Source organism: Spea bombifrons, chromosome 7, assembly GCF_027358695.1.
Source record: "Spea bombifrons isolate aSpeBom1 chromosome 7, aSpeBom1.2.pri, whole genome shotgun sequence".
NCBI classification, from domain to species: domain Eukaryota; kingdom Metazoa; phylum Chordata; class Amphibia; order Anura; family Pelobatidae; genus Spea; species Spea bombifrons.
The window spans coordinates 18123983-18147049 of record NC_071093.1 but is presented as its reverse complement, the minus strand read 5'-3'; the positions used below and the strand labels follow the sequence as shown (position 1 = coordinate 18147049).

At 40.8% G+C, this 23067-nt stretch overlaps 1 protein-coding gene across 1 annotated transcript in view; it reads left to right on the top strand.

Moving 5' to 3' along the window:
- The first annotated feature begins 14029 nt into the window (after positions 1-14029).
- The window catches only part of C7H3orf70 (chromosome 7 C3orf70 homolog), a 62348-nt gene continuing 53310 nt past the window's right edge, over positions 14030-23067 (top strand). The window contains exons 1-2 of the mRNA XM_053470964.1: positions 14030-14521; positions 19661-19898. Coding sequence (XP_053326939.1) covers positions 19715-19898 — 184 coding nt within the window. The 5' untranslated portion in view covers positions 14030-14521; positions 19661-19714. The remainder of the gene's footprint in view (positions 14522-19660; positions 19899-23067) is intronic.

Below are 23067 nucleotides of genomic sequence, written 5' to 3'. Positions count from 1 at the left end.
GTGTAAACTGTTTGAGGGTTTCCTAAGAGATGCTATTTTGGAGTATCTCAATGAAAATAAATGTATGACTCCATATAAGCATGGGTTTACAAGGGATCGGTCCTGTCAAACTAACCTGATCAGCTTTTATGAGGAGTTGAGCTCAAGACTGGATCGGGGTGAATCGCTGGATGTCGTATATCTTAATTTTTCCAAAGCATTTGATATGGTGCCACATAAAAGGCTGGTACATAAAATGAGAATGCTTGGGCTGGGGGAGAATGTGTGTATGTGGGTAAGTAACTGGCTCAGTGATAGGAAACAGAGGGTGGTTATTAATGGCACATACTCTGAGTGGGTGACTGTTGCTAGTGGGGTACCACAGGGGTCAGTTTTGTGTCCTATTCTTTTTAATATATTTATTAATGACCTTGTAGAGGGATTGTATAGTAAAGTATCAATCTTTGCAGACGATACTAAATTCTGTAACGTGGTTAACACAATAGAGGACAGTGCACGATTACAAATGGATCTGCATAGGTTGGAGGCTTGGGCTGGGATGTGGCAGATGAGGTTCAACACAGATAAATGTAAGGTTATGCACATGGGGAAGAAAAATCCAGGATGGGAATATGTATTAAATGGGAAAACACTGGGGACGACTGACATGGAAAAGGACTTGGGAGTTTTAGTTAACAGTAAATTTACCTGTAGAGACCAGTGTCGGGCAGCTGCTGCTAAGGCAAATAAAATCATGGGGTGCATCAAAAGGGGCATAGATGCCCACGACAAGGAAATAATTTTACCACTGTACAAGTCACTAGTCAGACCACACATGGAATGCTGTGTACAGTACTGGGCACCAGTGTACAAGAAAGATATAGTGGAGCTGGAGAGGGTTCAAAGACGGGCAACCAGAGTAATAAGGGGAATGGGAGGACTACAGTACCCAGAAAGATTATCAGAATTGGGGTTATTTAGTTTGGAAAAAAGATGGCTTAGGGGGGACTTAATAACTATGTACAAATATATAAGGGGGCAGTACAGAGATCACTCCCAGGACCTATTTATACCCAGGACTGTATCTATAACAAGGGGACATCCTCTATGGCTGGAGGAAAGAAGGTTTCTACACCAGCACAGACGGGGGTTCTTTATAGTAAGAGCGGTGAGATTATGGAACTCTCTGCCAGAGGAAGTGGTAATGGTAAACTCAATAAAAGAGTTCAAAAGGAGCCTGGACATGTTTCTTGAAAGCAATAATATTACAAGTTATGGATATTAGATTAATAGGGACAGAACGTTGATCCAGGGATTTATTCTGATTGCCATATTTGGATCAACACAGTAGGGACACAATATGTATATAGGTTGAACTTGATGGACTTTGGTCTTTTTTCAACCTTATGAACTATGTTACTATGTTACTATGTTCTTTTTAGAGAGAAGAGTCTTTCTCCTGGCAACCCTTACAAGCAAACCATACCTGTTCAGTCTTTTTTTAATTTTCTTAAATTAACATTTAACATACTAACTGAGGCCTGCAGAGTCTGAGATGTAACTCTCTGGTTTTTTTTGCAATTTCTCTGAGCATTTCACTGTCTGACCTTGGGGTGAATTTGCTGGGACGTATACTCCTGGAAAGATTGGCAACTGTCCACTTTTGAAAAATCTTTCTCACTGTAGAATGATACATTTTACATTGTTTAGAAATGGCCTTCCCAGATTGATAGGCAACAACAATTGCTTCTCATTACTGATCATTACTTTCCTTTTTGGCATTATGTTAACACACACCTGAATGCTCCAGACCAAAAAACTGCTAAAACGCTTTTATTGAGGTGGTCACACTTACTGACTGCCTCAAGGGCACTTGATTTGCAGCAAATGTCTGCTACTTAGCATCTTAGTTACTATGGAAACAGTAAGGGTGTATTAGGTTTTAACACATGGCTGTAAGGGACCAGGAACAAAAATATTAAATGAAAAAATCATTTTTTGAATAAACAATAAAGTAGTAAAACTGTAATGCAAAATGGTACTCCTATAAACAAGCTGGGGTCAGGAACCAGAACGGGTAGTCAGACGAGCCAGAGTCAGGAATACGGAAGTCAGGGTACAATAGCCAGGAATCAGGTGCCGGAAGGTTAGTCACATGAAGCCAGGTCATACAAAGGAAAATCGGGAACAAGGGAACGCACTTTAGCCAAAGAAAAACACAACGGCAATGGAATTGTGCAGGCTTATATAGCCATTAAGTGACCTTAAACTTTTGAACGTATATATATATATATATATATATATATATATATATATACGTATATATATATATATACAGGGCCGGCCCTGTATATATAAATGCCGCCCCCCCCCCATTATCTACCCTTGCTCCCCCTGTACTTTCAGCAGTTTTGCGGCGAGTCTCCCTGCTCGGTCTCGGTTTGTAATGCTGAGCGCCGGGGCTCAGCATTACAAGCCGGCACCAAGACCGAGCTAGAGGGCTCGCAGAGGAGAGAGAGAGGGTCGCCGAGTGGGTACTGATAACTTGGTAAGTGAAAACCACTCGGTGCCCCTCTCTCTTCCCCTTTAAAAAAAAAAAAAGGGTCTTGGGGCGGTAAAGTGCCGCCCCTTCACAAGTGACGCCTGGAGCAGTTGCCCCACTCGGCTCCATTGTCGGGCCGGCCCTGTATATATATATACTGTGGAAATGTTTTAGGCAGGTTTTAAAAAATGCTGTAAGCTTTTTAAAGATAGACATGTTAATAGTTTATTTTTATCATTTAACAAAATGCAAAGTGAATAAACAGGAGAAAAATCTAAATCACTTGGCGTGACCACACTTTGCATTTGTATTTTTCCTAGTGGAAACATTTTCCTCCGTCTGAATTTCTGCTCTTGAGCTGTTTCAAATACCTTTTTTCTAAAGCAATTTACAGCTGACCAGCTCACTCCTCTATCACACTGAGCTGTGCTATTGCATGGATTTCTGTAATAGGTATCGATCAACACAATTCAAAAGCTCACTTGGGCATCACTTGAATGGAAGGGGTTATGCTTAAAACACTTATTTAAGCAATGTTGGTGATGGCAAGAAAATGGTTTCACTGTAGGGTGCATTTAGCAAGCTGCTTGCCTTCCTGATTTTTTGTCTGAATGCTTACAATTGGCATTTATAGAAATATTCTTACAATGTGAAATTGCAGAGAACAAACACAGTAGTCTCCAAGTGTGTATTTTCTATTTTTAAATGGTGGCCTAAAGCTTGGGATACACATTTGCAGTTTTTCATACAACAAAACAATATATGGATAAGAATAGTATCCTTGCTTTTTATGTCAATGTAAAAAACATTTAGATTTTACATTTACCCTAAATTCTTTCAATGTTGTGAATGCAGATTAACACTTGTGACTTCAAACCTCACAGGTTTATGGGGACCACGTCACAATCAATGCAGTGCTCATACTGAGTGCCAGCATTTAAATTGTTTAAAAAATAAAATAAATATTCAACAGCACTGACCTGGAAGTCAAAGTGCTTCCAGGCCAGTTCCTGTCATTTACTTTCTTGAGAAGATGACCACTCCCCCTCCCATCAGTAAGAGTCAGAGAGATAGAGAGGTCATTCAGGGCTCAAGGTGATAAAAAGCACCACACAGATTATTAATAAAAATAAATATTTAATTATTATTTAATTATTTCACATTTTCATCTGATTACTAATTAGTGACATTTTAGGTCAATGATTATTGACAGAGATCAATGTCAATGGCCTAAACTTGCCACTTACTTTTGCAATATTTATTTTATTTTTTACATTTTTTAACCTAATAAACTGATATCTGATCGATGATAATTATCATCTACCAGTGACCTAATCGGGTACGTATTATACACAAGTACTGGTCGAATGCTTTGTCTTGATTCAGAGCCTAGGTTCTGGAGATAATAGGGTAACCTTGTTGAGACCAGCATGAAGCTGCATTTACACGGCCACACAACTTTCTTCCTCCTGCCCCTTCAAGAACACACCTGTACTTACATCTCTTTCTATCAACTCTTTTGAGGTTCATGCTGTCCAAATATTGAACTCTTTTTCACTAAGTGTTGTCATAATACATACACCCTCAACCACACTCTCTAACTTTTTTCTGACTTTGAGTCCTAGCTTACTTTCTCTCTATCATTTGATTCTCACTCTCTCATACTAGGGGACTATAGTTGCCACATCGATGATCCTTTTATCACTTGAGCCTCCCGTCTTCTTCATTAACTTCTTCATTCAGCCTTTGTCAGTGGACTGAGTCTAGTATAGATAAAGATGGTCTTTAACATGGTATTCACTTCTCACTGTTCTCTGTTTAGTTGTTTCTGTATCATCTTTCCTGCTTTCTAAGTAATGATCCCCATTCTTTTTCTTTAAACACTTCTGTCTTAGACTCTACAGTCCATGCAAATACCACTTCCCTTAACAACCTTTCACAACCCGACAGCCTCAACACAACTTTTCTACTCATAAAGTAGGAATGCCTTGTAAACAGATCAGCTGAATATAACCCCACGTTGTGAGTAAAGATCAAATGAGAACCACATTGATGCTTGCCTATACACAGAAACATACTGGCTCACACTTACCCTTACAGCACCCCTTTCTGCCCCCCATCTCCCCGTTATCTACCCCCCCCAACATCTACCCCCCTCTCCACTATCACCAAAATTTACACTCACCACAGAAGTTCTTCAGCCTTGGGTCACCAAGCAATAAGTGGGGCCCCAAGCTAGGTGGACAAATTACTCAGGTGTAGGCAGGTAAAGTTCGGTACTGAGAGTAGTAGGCAATGCACAGATGGATCCAAAACCTGTATAGGTATACTGCAGACTGGATGAGTGACACAGAATGCCAGGGGTTAATACAGAATGGATGGTAAGACGCAGCAGAGTTTTGTACGCTAAACAGGTAATCATACAAGCCAGTGGTTGTTACACAGCGTAGGTAATCAGACAAGCCAGATTTGGTACACAGATGTGTTGATCAGAATCACTAAGCAGAAGAGTAGTCAGGCTAGCCAAAGGTCAATAACAGCAAACACGAGATCCTATGCAATATACAGAATAGCAGGACCACAACAGGGTGCCTGTGCTGAGTAGTCCTGGATTTTTAAAACTAGTGCCCAACAAGACACACATCATGGGCGGGCTTCCTGCTGTGTGTTACCAGCGCAACTGCAGACATTTCCAGCCGACAGGACTCACAGATGGCTGTTATTGCGGGTAAGTACACACTGTCTGCCAGCAATGCGTCCCAATGACGTGACACCACCTTTTCTCCCCATTATCAGGGCGCTGGTATGTGGCTGCACAACCCTAGATGCCCCCCGGGTGGACAGAGCTGTCGCCCTGTCCAACTCCGCTACTGCACCATAACTCCTGAACACAATATTTGGGCGCTCTGGGTCTTTACAGTCTTCTGTATGGACCCAGTTCGTGATATATGGCCGCAGGCAAACGGCCGGGAGTTCGCGGCGTGGAGTCTGCAGCACATGCAACTAGTCCACTGTGTTCCTGTTCTCCTGCCCCTGTTATGTAGAGGACCTGCACCTTGACCAGGGAATCCATATGTGGTGACTCCAACCAGAAAAGCGGTAGTGCTGGTTGCCAGCGGTCTCTCTTTAAGGTGGCTACAAGTTCCCCCAGGCAATGACTCAGTTCCATCGCTACAGATTACCGCAACAAGCCAAGTGGTGGAGAGTACCTTCACTCCTCCCAGAAAATCCGCTAGAGACAGCTTCCTCATTTCCCTGTCAGATATGCTGACTCCTGTCTTGGAGGAGAGTTTGCAAGGGGTTACAGGACAGGACACCCCTTTACCGGGGATACAAGACAGGACACCCCTCTACCGGGGATATAAGACAGGACACTCCTCTACCGGGGTTACAGGACACCCCTCTACCGGAGATACAAGACAGGACACCCCTCTAACGGGGATTCAAGACAGGACACCCCGCTACTGGGGATACAAGACAGGATACCCCTCTACCAGAGATACAAGACAGGACACCCCTCTACCGGGGATACAAGACAGGACACCCCTCTACTGGGGATACAAGACAGGACACCCCTCTACCAGGGATTCAAGACAGGACACCCCTCTACTGGGGATACAAGACAGGATACCCCTCTACTGATGATACAAGACAGGACACCCCTCTACCGGGGATTCAAGACAAGACACCCCTCTACCAGGAATTCAAGACAGGACACTACTCTACCGGGGAATCAAGACAGGACACCCCTCTACTGGGGATACAAGACAGGACAACAAAGCACATAGCTGCCCAGACTGACCAGGCAACACATAACAGGGGTACACAGAAACCACAGGACCAAACAGGACTAGCCTAGGACTATAAGATAACTATTGGAGATTCTGTCACATCTTATGGCCATAGTATGCGTAGCCCACCACTACGGCAAAGTACTCCAATATACGGTGGGTCCTAAACCTAAACGCTAAACCCTGGCTACAGGTACAGGGCATCCCATCACAGCAGAAACTTTATTTTGGTGACTTTTATCATAGTATCCTTTTATGTCTCTGTTTTCAATGATTGTGTATAGGAACTGCTCTAGGGCTATCACAAATAAAAGGAGTGATAATTGGCAACCTTGCCCAGTTCCATTTGTCATCTGGAATGAACCTGGTTAAGTCTCATTTATTTTAAGCCTTGCTGTAAATTTTTTGTGAATTTGTGATTTAATTTCTAATTTATGAAATAAGAAGTCCATTCTTTTCTAACAAATACATATATGTTGAGATATTATGTAAATTACCCGGTTTGTATTGTCTTTTGCTTTTCTTTTATGTACAAAGCCAACTTGGCTTTTTTGGGAATGTTTTCAACCCTGGTTGCATGGATTTTTGCTAATATTTTCGTTGTTTAACATGGATATTGGTCTATAACTTCCACATACCTTGAGAAGTTTGTCAGGCCTTGGTAAAACTGTCATCATAACTTCAAGGGACTGAGGAGGAAAGAAATGACTTGCAATATTGCGGTGCATGCCTTCATAAAATAGGGCATTGCAGTTTCTTTAAGAAATGTATAATATAAAGCATTTGTAGTGTACAGCTGCCAGCTGGATCTTGATAGCAGTTGCATCATTTGGTGGCTGCTGATCTTAAAGTGCCAGGGCCGCTTAGTCATCCCCAGTCCTACCATTCAATGACCCATCTATTTTTTTTATTTTTTATTCCAGAAAAAAAGTGTGACAGTGACAGTCAGCTAACAATTATCTCCCCGCAAGGAATATTATTTTCGAATAATACTTTTTTGTAAAGAAATGAAAAGGAAACCCCCAGGCAAACAACTGAGATAACTGGACAATTAGGTTCAATTAACCTAAACTTGCTTATAAAATATATTATCTACAATCAGTAGTTAATTTCATATTAAATTGTATTAGCATAATGTAACACCATATGTGAGTACACAAGTACTCAGAGTAAAGCTCATTTATCAAAAGATCTTTTCAATTAAATATCACTTCACAACAGCAACCTAGAGATGAGTTGGGATTTAATCTCTCTCAAATAGAACAATGTAATTGAGTGGTAAATTCCAGGTGGTTCACTGATCCTTTTTCACTGATACTGGTATGTATCTTCCCTCCCGCAGGAGTTTAGCAATCTCCTTTTTAAGAACCCATTCAAGCAATAATGGAAGAAAACAAGACTAAAACGGAAACTATCCTGGAGGTTACATAGTTACATTGTTAGGCTGAAAAAAGACATGCGTCCATCAAGTTCAGCCTTTCCCATATCTGTTTATTTCTTGCTGGCAAAAAAACCCAGTTGTGGCTCTTTCCAATTTTGCACAAACTAGGGGAAAAAAATCCTTCTTGACCCCAGAATGGCAGTCAGATCTCTCCTTGGATCAAGAAGCTGTTTCCCCATAATTTAAAAATGATATCCTTGAATATTATGTTTTTGCAAGTCTGTACAGACTCTGATAAAACTACCTCAGCAGGCAGAGAATTCCACATTCTTATTGTCCTAACTGTAAAAATCCCTTTCCTTTGCCTTAGACTAAATCTCCTTACTTCCAGTCTAAATGCGTGACCACGTGTCCTATGCATAGTCCTGTTTATGAATAGATTTCCACATATTTATATAATGTTATCATATCCCGCTGAGGCGCCGTTTTTCTAAACTAAACAGACTTAAATTAATGAACCTTTCTTCATAACTACAGTGTTCCATTCCTTTTATTAACCCCTTAAGGACAATGGGCGGTCCCTAAACCCATTGAAAACAATGCATTTTGAGCCCGTACATGTACGGGCTTTGTCATTAAGGGGTTAATTTTGTAGCCCGTCTTTGCACCTTTTCCAGTGCTATAATATCCTTCTTTAGACTGGTTCCCAAAATTGCACAGCATTTTCAAAGAGTGTTCTTACCATTGATTTATAAAGGGTCAAAATTATATTTTTATCCTGCAAATTGATGCCCCTTTTTATACATGACAATACCTTGCTGGCCCTAGCAACTGCTGACTGACATTGCACATTGTTTCCTAGTTTGTTGTCTATAACAATTCCCAAATCCTTCTCATTTGTTGTTATCCCTAATTCACTACCATTTAGGGTGTAAATTGCTTGTGCATTCCTTACCCCAAAGTGCATAACTTTCATCTACATTAAATTTCTTCTGCCATTTGTGTGCCCAGTCCCCCAGTCTATCTAAATCCCTCTACAGCAAAGTAATACCCTGCTCACATTAGTATTACTTTACAGAGTTTAGTGTCATCTGCAAACACGGAAACGTGTACTCGCCTTCAATCCTAATTTCCAACATGATGAGGCAACTTCTTTTTAACTTGTCAGATATGTATTCTGTATTCAGTAACACACCAAACAAAACTATTAATTATTGGGTATTCTATATTATGAGATCCACACCAAGAATTGTACTTCTAACCACTACGATAATCAGAATTATATTATTGTTCGCAGTACTGTATGTAAACAATACAATAATGCTAAATAAATGAGATTTATTTGCTCACAATAAATGTATTAATATAGAAATTGGTTTAAATATAATAATACAATAGTTAATCAACAAATAATAATACCAAATCCATGCATTGTATATATATATATATATATATATATATATATATATATATATATATATATATATATATATATGAGGGTGCAGATTATATCATCAAATTCCCAGCAGCACTACCATACATCCTTGGTATGTGGTAGATACAGTTGCAGCACAGAATCTCAACGATACTATATTTTTTTAATTTAAACCAATACTATATAAACCCTTGGGTTAAATGTGTGTTAATCATTCTAGTCCATTTAGGCAAAAACAGTGATATTATGGATAGACTGTATAAATATGCATATACAGTGAAGGAAAAAATTATTTGATCCCCTGCTGATTTTGTTTACCCACTGACAAAGACATGATAAGTCTATAATTTTAATGGTAGGTTTATTTGAGAGACAGTGAGAGAGAGACAGAATAACAACCACAAAAAATGCAGAATAATGCATTTTAAATAAGTTATACATTGAAATAAGTATTTGATCCCCTATCAATCAGCAAGATATATATATATATATATATATATATATATATATGACACTACCATTCAAATGTTTGGGGTCACTTAGATATTTTCATGGAAAACAAGGAAACGTCTAGTTGTGCTAACATACCGCAATTGCAAAAAGGTTTTCTAATGATAATCAGAAGTTGCAGGCTCTTTCACTCCCACTCCCTCACACACTCTGAATGTCTACCTACCTTCTCTGCTGACCACTTCCACTTCTGTGTCTCTCAGCTCTGCTTCCATGTCTTGCAACGTCTTGTTTTTCTCTTTTCTTTCTTCTCTCTCCTTTCTTTGTCAGCATCTCCAAGAATATAGCCTCCCGGGGAAATCTTCCACCAAAATGATCCCAATTGGGGAGAAGAAGCTTCACTAGTTTGCTCTGCAATAACCACATGTGAACTATCGTAAAAATGGCAAAGCTTCTGGTGACCGAAAGCTCCACCATTGTGTGCTACTATAACCTTGTGTGAACTGGAGCTTCTTGTGACGTTCTCTCCTCTGATTGGAGGATTTGGCTGAAGTTTGCCAGGATGTTATGTCCGGGGGGATACATACGAAGAGAGAAGAAAGAAGAGAGGAAACAGAAGATAGAAGAGACGACAAAGGAGAACAAGAATATGCAAAACAAGAAGATGCCAGACATGGAGTCGGAGCTGTGAGAATCGGAAGAGCAGTCAGCATCAGAGAGAGTGAATGAAAAAGAGAGTGTAAGCGAGTGAGAGTCAGAGAGAGTAAATGTGGCCGCTAAAAAATTAATTTCATACACAAATTTAGAATGACCCTCGATTTTCTTCTGAAACAAATGGACAGGGAACGTATTAAAGACTTGGACTGCATCAGAGCCTTTTGTTATGCTGTCATCTTTCTGAGTGCCAGGCCCCACCATGACCTAGCAGCTGTCAAACCTGGCTGTGTCCTGGTTAGCTTATTTTCAGTTTAGGAGTTATACAGTTGACTTGTGCATTCAGATTTGTTTAAATTGCAAATGTAACAAACTTTTCAGATTTTATCAATTTGTACATATTTCCAAAAACAAGGCCAGACCTCCCACAAAACAGTCAAAATGAAGTAAAAAGCTATGAATTATTGTCAGAAGTTTGCTGGCTCTTTCACTCCCATTCTCTCTTAATGTCTCCCTAACGTCTCTGCCCACCGCTTCCACTTCCGAGTCTCGCAGCTCTGCTTTTATGTCTCGGCTCTTCTTGTTCTTCATCTTTTTCTTCTCCTCTTTTCTCTCTTCTCCTTTCGTAATCTGCATATCAGCGGAGATATCCTCCTGGGGAAAACATCCGCTGAAATGTCATCCCCTCTTCCGATTGGAGGATGCCCATTCCTTTTTCCAAACTTGAAATTTAAACATTTTATTTTGCGAGGCCTATGTTTTATTTCACGCTGTTTAGCAGCCCACCAGCTCAAAATATTTAACTAGAACCATTTGGACACTTATGAAGAGAATTGTAATGTTTATTTAATTGCCTTTTTTACCAAACTTTCCATCTTATGAATTTGTGCCTGCAGAGAAACCAACCCAAATGTATCCAGCTGCATCTCCAGATCACAGAAATACCCAACATGCATAGGTTTTTTATGCATTTTGGTAGTTACGGGGCACGCAATAGAACATCCCCATACCGTTTTAATTTTTTAAAGCCTATGTCTCATTTGGGACTATTTAGCAGCCCATTAGCTCAAAATACCCCCTTAAAAATATATATATATTTTTGGAGAGAAAGCAACCCTGGGTATTATACTAGGAGTGTTTGGGCACTTATTATGCAGCCAGTTGGTCGCCAATCTCTGGTAAAGAGTTATGTAACGTAACTTCCCGTTGCTTTTTTTTTTACCACCCTTTCCATTTTCTTAAGATTATTTGCAGAGATAACATGCAATTGCAGAAAAAAACAACGTATTCAGCTGCATCTCTAGATTACATAAATACCCCAGATGCATTGGCTTTTGTATATTTATGAAATCTATGGGGCACGTTACATGACATGCTCATTTCGCTGCCCAACAGCATGCATAATCGTGCAGGATAGGCACACAACAAATAAAGAGTTGAATGATAATGCACTATACAAACACAGCTTAGATAAAAAGATACATTCTTTGCTTTTCTTGTCTAGCTGCTTTTGTGGGCCACAACTCCCATCATTCTTATCTTCCTGGCTGAGGGTGAGGGGAGTTGTAATCTAGAGAGTCAAAAAAAAAGAAAATCTCCCCCTGGCCGGTCCTGCTGACCCCTCACATGCCCTGGCACATTCAGGCTCACATTCAGCAACTCCTAGTTTTATCTGCAGCAAAAACCCACATTGAAATTGTTTAATGCTGTAGAAGTCTATACAAAGGGATGTGTAGGACACATGTGCAGTAGAGGCATATTGGTCCTAATTCTCTTTTACACTCCTATGTTAAATAGTTGGAAAATTATTGTAGTTGATCACCTTTAAAAGCAACAGTAAAACGGTTTCATATTATAGTAGGGTATTATGTGCGATGTACAGGTGTATATGAGATTTCTGTGGTACAGATATATTGGTCCAATGAGAAATGTTTTGATAATCATATGTAAAACAATGACAAAAATCTTATTTGCACCAATAGGATAGTGTGAGATGATAGCATGACTACGGGTTTGATTAAATACGGGAACTGGAACTGAAACAGTGTGGGAAAGAGTGCCACCTGCCCTCCAGAGTTTTTAACACAGCATTTAAAGGTCCAGGTCAAGACAGGGGGATTGGTGATACCCCAATATAGATTTCTGGCTGCCAAAATTGCCAAAGCAGACTCCAGCATAGTGTTCTGGCTGCCAATTATATATGTGCAAATGGCTCAAAATGATTCAGACAATTTTGTTGTTGTCTAATTCCATTTCCTGATTGTTCTTTTCAGGCAAAAACCGGGGGCCCATTTTAATTTTGGAAATGAAATTCTTTGTCCCACACCCTAATTTACTCTCACTTTCTTGCACTCTCTCAGACTCTCATTTTCCTTATCTTATCTGCTGGCCCCTTACGCTTCCATGTCTCACATCTTCTTGCTCTACATATTCTTGTTCTCCTCTCTTCTATCTTCTCTTTACTCTCTTCTTTATTCATCTTCATCTCCGCGGACATCACCTCCCAGCCAACTTCCGCCAATATAATGAACCTTCCAGTGACATCTCTCCCCCTCCAATCCTCCAATTAGGGCAGAGGACGTCACCAGAAGCTCTGCCATTTTGGTGGAAGTTCACACAAGGTTAAAGTAGTGCAAAGTGGCCAAGCTTCCATTGACGTCCTCTCCCCAATTCTCCACTCTGGGTTGAGGATGTCACCAAAAGCTTTGCCATTTTGGCGGATGCTTACATAGGGTTATCTTAGGGCAAAAGGGAGTTGCTTCCAAGGACATCACTAGAAGCTCCACCATTTTGGCAGAAGTTCACCAGGAGGTTATGTCCACGGAGATGCGGTCAAAGAAAGCAGAGAGAGAAGAGAAAAAAGAAGCAAGAACAAGAAGACGTGAGACATGGAAGTAGAGTTGTGAGGCATGGAAACGGCTGTTTGTGATTTTAAAATGATGCTACAGACTCTGATTGTAGGGTGCTATGGAAGTTGCTGACGTTATATAAATAAATGTAATGTTTTAAAAAGCCATGGCAACCATCACTTTAATCCATATAATAGCTGAGTGGTCCCATAAAATTAATTGTTTCCCTCTAATGTATGGAATAAAAATGTTGTTTTATTATTATTTATTACTATTCCGAAACACCACCCTAGAAAATGTCCCGCTGGTGTCCAAGAACTAAGCCATGACCTCAAACACGGAGCTCTAGCGGTTTCGGCTGCATTTCAGACTGTGGTGGGCAGATGGCAGTCTCTCCCACAGTGTTCCGGTTCCTGTTTTCAAACGGTTTTCAGGACCGCTATTTGAAAATCGGCCCACAGCAGCACCAGTGCTTAGTGATCAGATCTCTATTTACTATGGGGGTGAAATAGAAATCGTATATTTTTAGACCGTTTTTCAATATTTGATTACCTGCAGGGTACCGTCTTGAATCTGTTTCCCCGCGCATTGCTAGGGCTACTTTACACTGCATTCGCGAAAAGACAATAGTAATTAAGGCGTCCATATAATTTCTCTATCGCTGTCTCTTTGTACATGGGGAGGAATTTTTATTACTGTTTATGGTTTCTCTTGTACTTTTTGTGTATTATACTTTGGCGCTACCGAGTGTCACTTTTTGTTTCCTCGGTGTGTATCTGTCACATCGCTTGTGTTCCGTCATTTATTGTGTATATCGCCTCCTCGGTGTGTGCGTCGCTTGAGGTCTCTGCAGCGCTGTAGTCAGTCTTTCGGTCTTTCTGTGTCTTAGTGTGGTTTTTGCTGTGCGTTTGCCACTATGTCTAGTGTAATTATGGGTTGTGTATGTGATACTGCGTGCCATCCTTTGTGTGTCTGTCACCGAGAATGCCTCTCCCACATTTAATATGTGGCATGGATTCCGGCGCATGAGCAGTGCCGCCTCCCCTCGCATTTTGAGCAGGGTCCTGAGACAGGAGCGGCCGGAACTTCAGCCTTCACTGGCCTCAGCTCACTGCCTGGAGCGGCTTCTTCTGCGTTCGGATTCGGCGATGTTTCTGAATTCAGAACTTTGTGCTACAATGTGTGACTTGTAACCTGGGACACGGGTTTACTACAGCAGAAGTCAGCTGTATCCTGTGATGTGGTTGTGTGTCACATAACTGTGGCATTCTCATTTGGTGTCACACTGTATCCAGAGTGTGAAGTCACGGTGTGTCCCCGGAGATGTCTCCGCCCAGGCCGCCAGGTTCCGCGGATCTGGAGCTGCGTTTGGTATAGCTTTTTGTCGGCAATGGACCTTCTGCCTCACTCAGCTATTCCACATCCATCCAGATAGAACAAGTAAGTGCATCTCAGTAGACCTCTGTGTCTGACTTTAAGATTTCAAGAGATGCTTGGTAAAGCTAAATTATTCTTGAAAGACAATTAGGGGGTGAGTTTGAAATAAATAACCTTGTGCCATTGTGTGAGAGAGGCGCTTAGTATCTGGATGTGTGATACTGTGGACGGCTAGATGAATAAACACGGGGATGGAGGTGAGGGAGATATATTTTGACCTGTGTAATATTATATGACTGTATGAGACGTGCTAAGAACATGGTTGTCTTACTGTACCTTTGGATTAGAGGAATGCTGTTTGCAGTGTTTGTGTAAAAATGTCATCTTCTGCTTTATGCTTATACTGTCTTTCGCTATACTGTGATAAATTAAGTGCTGCAAACCTAACACAAGTTATTGTGCAAGTAATTTGGGCTTTAGGGTTGTACATGAGTGACTGACAGGTGTCAGGAGTATCTTAATGTGTGTCAGTTTCTTACAAAGTGTGACATCAGAGTGGTCTTTTTGGTATTTGTGTGCTGTTTGTGGGACACTGCCTGATTGTATATGTGACAGTAACTGAAGATGCACAGTATCATATCTGACTGCTGTCTAGCTGTTTGGATCCACTGCCACAGTAAGGGTTTATATTGAGCTGCTTCTACAGGGCATAGACTGTGAGAGTGCATCTGATCAAGTCTGTAAGTGGTGATGAGCAGACACTTGTCTGCTCTTGTGCACTGTGACTTTTACCTGGACTGAGAGGAAGTTTTTTTTATTATTATTTATTCTGTTATGCCTTCATTCAATAGACATTTTTTGTGGGCAGACTGGATTGTGTAAGCTTTCATCAGACTGGATTGTTTAAGCATGTTTTGTTTATCAAAATGTTTTCTTGCCACCATGTTCGATGTACTGCTGTTTGATTTGTTTATTTTTTCTATGTGTTTTATTTGCAACATTTATGTCAGCTGTCTCGTTGATCTATAGCTGAAATGTTGGCTGTCTTTGATCAGATTGAATTGACTCTAACTAAATAGTCTTCAGGAACTAGTTCATACGCAGTGAATGTTGCTTGTGTCTTTTCCTGGGCAGATTGTGGAAACCTGCACTCAATGTAATGGGAAGGTGAGCTTTCTTATTAGCACGAGTTGAACCCAGTGGCAGAGAACAAAAATAAATAATAAAGAAAGTGGTAACAGCCGGGGGCTAAGAAAGATCGTGGTCAGTCCAATCTGTGGTCAGGGCAGGCAGCAGAGATGCAGGGTCAAACAGGAAGCAAATGATCAAAAAGCCAGGGAGTCCAATAACACTGGATAGGTAATTTAAATTCACAGAAAATACTTTAGCGTTCAAATGGTTCCTTGGCTCCCAATGTATAGTGTATAAATGGAACCAATTCATTGGGGAAGAGCTGCTATCTGTACAGGTGACAGGTTAGACTATGTGTAGGCATAGAAGAACTTGGAACAAGATTCTGACTCTGGATGGCGCTGAGGAAAGATATTAAAATGATAAAAAGGTTTTGTTAGCTCTCTGTTTTTGTTTAATGTATTTTGTTAAACATGTTTAATGTTTAATTTTTTGTTGGATGTGGGGTCTTTATAAATGTATGTATGAGTTTTGTCTGCCATTGTACATAGATAATGCCCAAGAAAAAGATATTCTTTTGACTCTCTTCATAGGATGAATTATCCTGTTAAAGCATATTTTTTCAATAATAAATCTGGGAATTATAGACATACTTACTCTTGTGTTTTTATTTTGTCCTTGTGCACCTGATGAAAAGACTCACATAATGTCAGGTAAAAGGGTATCCCCTTTAAATTAACATTTATACCTCCTTACAAATTCATGGAGGGATTTCCAAAGAAAGAAGACTTGGGGATCCAGTGTTTATTGTGGCCTTATTTTGGATATGTTTTTGGCACCTTGTTTTTCACATAGAAGCACTAACCCTGGAGCTTCAAAGAAAAGAAAAACAATCTATGCATTTGCTCTCATTCACAACCCACCAGCTTAGACTGTAAGGGTGCACCTGTTGAGATGTGGACATCTGTTTGGTTGAACACATCTCCTGCTTGCCAGTGTGCACACACTATTCTGACTGCTAGCCAGCACCAAACAAAAATGTGCAAACAACATATACCGTATTGGCTCGGATATAGGCCGCCCCCGTATATAGGCCGCACCCTAAAAGTTTGGTGCTTTTTTAAGGAAAAAGTTTTTTTTCTTTAAAAAAGCACCAAAAAAAACATGCTGCCACTCTGTCCCCCCCCCCGAGATATGCTGCCACTGTCCTCCCTCCCCGAGATACGCTGCCACTGTCCTCCCTCCCCGAGATCCGCTGCCGCTGTCCTCCCTCCCCGCGATACGCTGCCGCTGTCCTCCCTCCCCGCGATACGCTGCCGCTGTCCTCCCTCCCCGAGATCCGCTGCCGCTGTCCTCCCTCCCCGAGATACGCTGCCGCTGTCCTCCCTCCCCGCGATACGCTGCCGCTGTCCTCCCTCCCCGCGATACGCTGCCGCTGTCCTCCCTCCCCGCGATACGCTGCCGCTGTCGCTGTCCTCCTCTGCCCCCCCCTCCTCGACTTACCGGAGCAGACTCCCGGGTGTCTTGCGGGGCCGGCGAGGGACATCTACGCAATACGCGTATGCAACTTCCGGTACCGGAAGTTGCATGCGCGTATTGCGTAAATGTCTCCCGCCGGCCCCGCAAGACACCCGGGAGTCTGCTCCGGTAAGTCGGGGGTGGGCAGAGGTAAAACGCTTAGATAACCTCCCGTGCCGGCACCCCCCCCCCCCGTGGGAAGTGCTGGCAGGGGAGGCTGTCTGAGCGTATCGGGGAGAAGGATGCAGGTCCCCTGCACCGCTGCGGGGGATCTGTATCTTAACCCCGCTGCCTGCCCGGCGCCCGGGACTGCATGTCCCGGGCGTCGGGCGCTAGAGCCCGAATATAGGCCGCACCCCCACTTTAAAAACTTAAAGTGGGGGAAAAAAGTGCGGCCTATATTCGAGCCAATACGGTAAATGTTCAAAAGTTATAGGGCAGATTTTCCCAGACACTTTGTGAAGAATGCAGAGCATTGTTACAAAGTGTATCATATTTAAAACCCTAATTAAATGTTCCACTTGCCATAAATCAGTTTTTAATTAATTCAGTCCATACGGTTTGTTGCAACTCAGGGCTATGTTCAAAGCAAACATATCTTGTGTATACTAGCACAGGCCATTTAAAAGATACAGTTTCATGCGTCAGGCAGCATAGAATAAAATGTGATCATTTATTTCTTGTTAAGTAAATGGTTCAGGTGTTGAGGGCTCCAATCACACTTTGAACTCATAGTCAAAATGTATGTACTGTATTTATTCACATGTTGGTTGGTGTTTGTGACTGCTCTGGTAAGCTTTGATTTCTCTTGTTTGGAGATGGATTGCAAACATTTCATTCACCAAAATCATTATGCATTTTGATGAATCAACCCTGGTAAATTTACTTTGCAAGAAGCACCAATTTGGCTCTGCATAAACTATAGTTAATAACATGAAATGTTATTTAATGAATTGAATTGATTAGCTGTACATTTGTCAGGTTTGACTCAGCCCTTCTTGCACCTGCTTTCAATAATGTATGCATGTAAGGCAATATGTTTACATGTTTCATCTCATCAGAACTAAAAGTCAAGGTTTTGTGAATATTACATAAGCATACATAAGTAAGAAATATATAAAAATGTGGCTTGGTTAGAGCTTCCTTACGTCAAATTCTACACTCCTGTAGCAGAAACATTCTTTTTGTTTCTAATACTACAGGTGCATACAAATCTTACTTCAAAGGGACACTCTAGCACTCTCATGCATATGATAGCTCCATAGTCCCTTTAAATTTTTGTATTGTTCCCCTTCCAAATGTCAAAAAGAAAAACAAAGAGACAGAGATTCAGGACAAAAGAAACACATAGCGTTTAGGTGACCCAGGATGAGAAGCAGTAGAGTCCCATCCACAACAGTGGACAGAAGTATCAAGACACGCATTAAGAGAACCCCATCCGCAAGCAGATGAGCAAGAATGTGAAGCGGCCCCATCTACAGTGGTGGATAGAAGTACAGAGGTGACGGACAGGAAAATCCCCATGGAAATCAGAAATGCTTTTCTGACAATCAGTGGCGGTTGGAGATGTCGGTATACAGGGCACCAGAGTCTCATTTCCAGTGGCACTCAAAAGTGTCAGTACACCAGAGCCCCGTCCCCAGCAGCTGACAAAGGAACAGGGATGTAGGGTGAAAGAAACTGATCCTCAGTGGCAGGTGATAGCATGGGGATGTGGGCTGGGAGAGCCTCATCCTTAGCAGTAGTTGGAGATACAGTATTATCATAAGAACAAGCAGACTATGCACATGTTTATTCCTTTAGAGCCAACCTCCCTTGTACTGGAAGAGCTAGGACAACTAGTTTACTTTTTGAATTGACTAGCAAAGTACATAATTATTTTTAGGTATTTAATAAAGCTAACTTTTAGAAGAAATATAAGGCAGATAAGTTACTGAAATCAGCATATAAATTACAGCATTGAAGGTAGAAAATAAAAAGCCCTATTCCTGTTATTATGACACAATGTGAGCAAATATGAGCAAATGGTTGCCAACAAAAAGGCAAATGTTGGCAGAAGGAATGTGGCATGGAGGGTGTTTTTGGAGCATATGCTTCAAATGCTTATGTGATCACATATATTTGGGGGGACATCCATTTAGGAAGACAGTTACTGGTCAATTTCAAGGTGGTATTGTGCTGTACTGACTTGATGTTATAGGCAGTATTTTACAATGTTATGGGAGCACTTGGTATGGAATTTATTCTGTGATATTAACAAACATAATACCCACCTAAGCTTGGTGAAAATGACAAGGGGAATCACTAAGATGGGGTTACATGTCACCTAGGCTGATATTGGAGGAATACGTGTATTAAATCTGAAGTTTGAAACTAGCTCTTAGTCAGCATATGTGGGAACCGTACTTAATGACATCTTATACTAACGGGCAAAAAGACAGGGGGGCAGGGAGGAATGGTTACAGTGCTTTATATTCCCAGATATGTAGGCACACAGAATAAAAGGTCCAGCAAAACCATCAGTTTCACTTTTTACCTTATACCATTTTGCAGATCCAGGAGTCCTCCACACCATACTGTGCCTGTGATTAAGGCTACCTGGCAAAGATGACAGCCACCGCTGCCCAAAAGTGCCTGAAGAATGATAAGGTAGATGAGGCCCAGGCACTTGCCCGGAGCTGTGCCGGAAGACCAGATTTCAAGCCCTGCGATGGTCTGTCCATCTGTGCAACCCATAGTCATGGCAAGTGCTTCAGACTCCACTGGTGCTGCCACTTGGGATGGTGCCACTGTAAGTGCTAACATTACAATATTTTCCTGGTGTTTTTTTTTAACTGACCCATGATCTAGAAAAAGGAGCTCTGAATAGTCTACATTATATTGCAATGTTGCGGCATATGTCAACACTAATATTATTTGGTATTATTTTATTATGTTTTTTTTATAAATGATGATAACATCATGAAATCTCTTTAGATTCATGCTAAAATTGCTGGTATTTTACTGCTGTTGATGCAGTGCCAAACTGCTTAATTTAAAAAAAAAAAAAAATCTGTTTCAATGAGAGATGGAATATGCATTTGGTACTAAATTCCGACACACAATAAAATGCCCCCCCCCTATATAGAATTTTAACTCTAAAGTTCTATATTAGTACATCTATAGCAGTATGTCCAGGCACCTAATAAGATGTTAGAAATGTCAGATGATGTTATGTCTGTCAGGGATGGTTTTCTATGGTCATCTGGTCGCTAGGAAATCAAGCCAATGTATCCAAGTACGAAGGTGCTTTTGATGCTTGATAGCTGACAGCAGCGTCAGTTCCTCCACACTCAACTCCTTCAAATCCACAGACCAAGTCTGGCATTGTTGGTTGCTTACTGTGCAATGGGATGACTTTTGTCCACATTTATGGCGTGCATGAGTAATCTTTTCTTGTATTTGAAGAGATTTTGGGTTGTATGGTGTAAAAGGGTCCCTACACAACCAACATGTACTTATGAGTTTGCCTCTAGTTTCCCGACACCTGAATCAGGAAGGTGGCTGGAAAGGGAAACATTTTTTAGCATCAATATGGTATGGAACCATTAAGCCAATTTTATTTATTTTATACACCAATGGAGCATTTTTGGCTAATAATGCCTTACATGTAACTTTATGTTGTAATCATTCAACTCTTGAGGGAACCAAACGTTTTTTTCTAGTAGCCCTTAATATGTTACAGCTTACACCTTAATAAGATATACATGCACAAGGTCAGATATTTTGTAGGCATATGGTTAGTATGAGTAAACAATTATACCAAACAGGTGCTAATGATCATTAACAGAAACAGGAGGATTAAAACTGGGTGAGGAACAGCCAAACTTACTAACATGGTGAGATTGCTGAAGACAGTTTAATGTCAAAAGTCATACAACATGGCAAAACTAATTACAGAAACAAGACACAATATAGTTATACTGAATCAGCAAGGTCTCTCCCATGCATACAAAGAAACACTCAATGTTGAGGACGGTAGATGCAGTAGTTTGCCAAGGAAACTTATTGCTGCTGATCAAAAACACATCATGCTTACTTCCCATTGCAAAGATATCTATGAATGCCATTAGCTCAACATTAGCAAAAACAAAAACAGTCTACACATCTACTATGTCAGAGGTGGTATGCCAAAAAGCCATACCTCTGAAGTGGAAACAAGACCAAGCAACTCCACTATTCACAAAAACACAGGAACTGCAAGTGGAATTGGGGATTTGGTTAATAATGGCCTCCTCAACACTAAGAAGTACAGGCAGATATTTATCATCATCATGCAACACCATCACATAGGCACTTAATCGGCCCCAAATTTATTCTGCAGCATAACAATGGCCCACAGATCCCTGATCTCAAAATCATCGAGTCTGTATGGGATGAAGAGAGATGAACAACGGAGGCTGCCTAAATCCTCAGAAGAACTGAGATTAATTCTACAAGATATTTGAAACAGCCTATGTGTTCTTTAAAAACTGTGTGCAAGTGTACCTAGAGGAATTAATGCTGTTTTGAAAGCAAAGGGTGGCCACACCAAATATTGATTTGATTTAGATTTTTCTTCTGTTCATGCACACAGTACTGTATTTTGGATTTGAAATGAAGCACTCAAGGCATGATTTAAGTGAAGACTTTCATCTTTAACCTATTAAGTCCCAAAGTTATTTTATGATGTTTTCTCTAAACAACCAGAACAATTTCCTTGTTTTTGCATTTTTCACGATCCCTCTTATAAAAACTACATGTAGCCAGTGCAAATATATATATATATATATATATATATATATATATATATATATATATATATATATACAGTATTTGCTGGATCATAAGACAAGGTTTTGATGAAAAATAACCATCGTCCTATATTCAAGGTAGTCTTCTAATCAGACCTCAAATAGAGGGCTGACTACAAGACTAAGATCCAGATCCACTGCAGCACTGCAAGGGACCTGGCTCCTCCTCTCCGGCAGCCAGTGGGCGTCTGCAACCTCCACTTCTTCCGGGGATTTTATGACATCACATGACCTTCCGTGCTCATTCATAGAAGCTCCGGGGGAAGTGCCGGCAGCAGCTCAGGTCCTCCACCGGCTGCCCCTCTAGACACCAAGGAATCTGGAGCATTGGGGGGGGAATCTAAAGAAGCACTGGAAAGTCAGGGGAGGGTAAGAGTGGCATATGGGGGGTTTAAAGGGCTTTCTGGAGGCAGAGTAGCATATAGGGGTTAAAAGGAATATCAGGGAGGCAGAGTGGCATATAGGGGGTTAAAAGGAATGTCAGGGAGGCAGAGTGGCATATAGTGGGTTAAAAGGAATATCAGGGAGACATAGTGGCATATAGTGGTTAAAATGAATATCAGGGAGGTAGAGTGGCATATAGGGGGTTACAATGAATATCAGGGAGGCAGAATGCCATATAGGGGGTAAAACGCATTTCTGGAGGGCAGAGTGGCATATAAGGGGGTATAAGGCATATCTGGGGGGTCAGATGTGCATAACTGGGGGCAGGTTGGCAAATAAAAGGAAATAAAAACAAAAAATGCATTTTTATCAATCATAGTTTTTATTAAATATGAAAAATTGTTTACATGTGAATTAATATTTACTAGTAAAACTTTTTCCTATAGGGTAGTCTTATATTCAGGTTTTTCATTTTTGCTAAATTAACATTCAAATTTTGGGGGGTCGTCTTATAATCGGGGTCATCTTATAATCGATCGAGCAGATACAGTATATAGATATATATGTATATAAAGATATATATATATATATATATATATATATATATATATATTTGTATGTATTTTGGAAACACATTTGGTTGTTACAAGGCTAAATATGAAAGATGTTCATCGCTGTGATATCCTGGGAGTTGGACCCCAGTAGCGACTAAATGAATAACAAATAGTGAACAAAAGTATATAT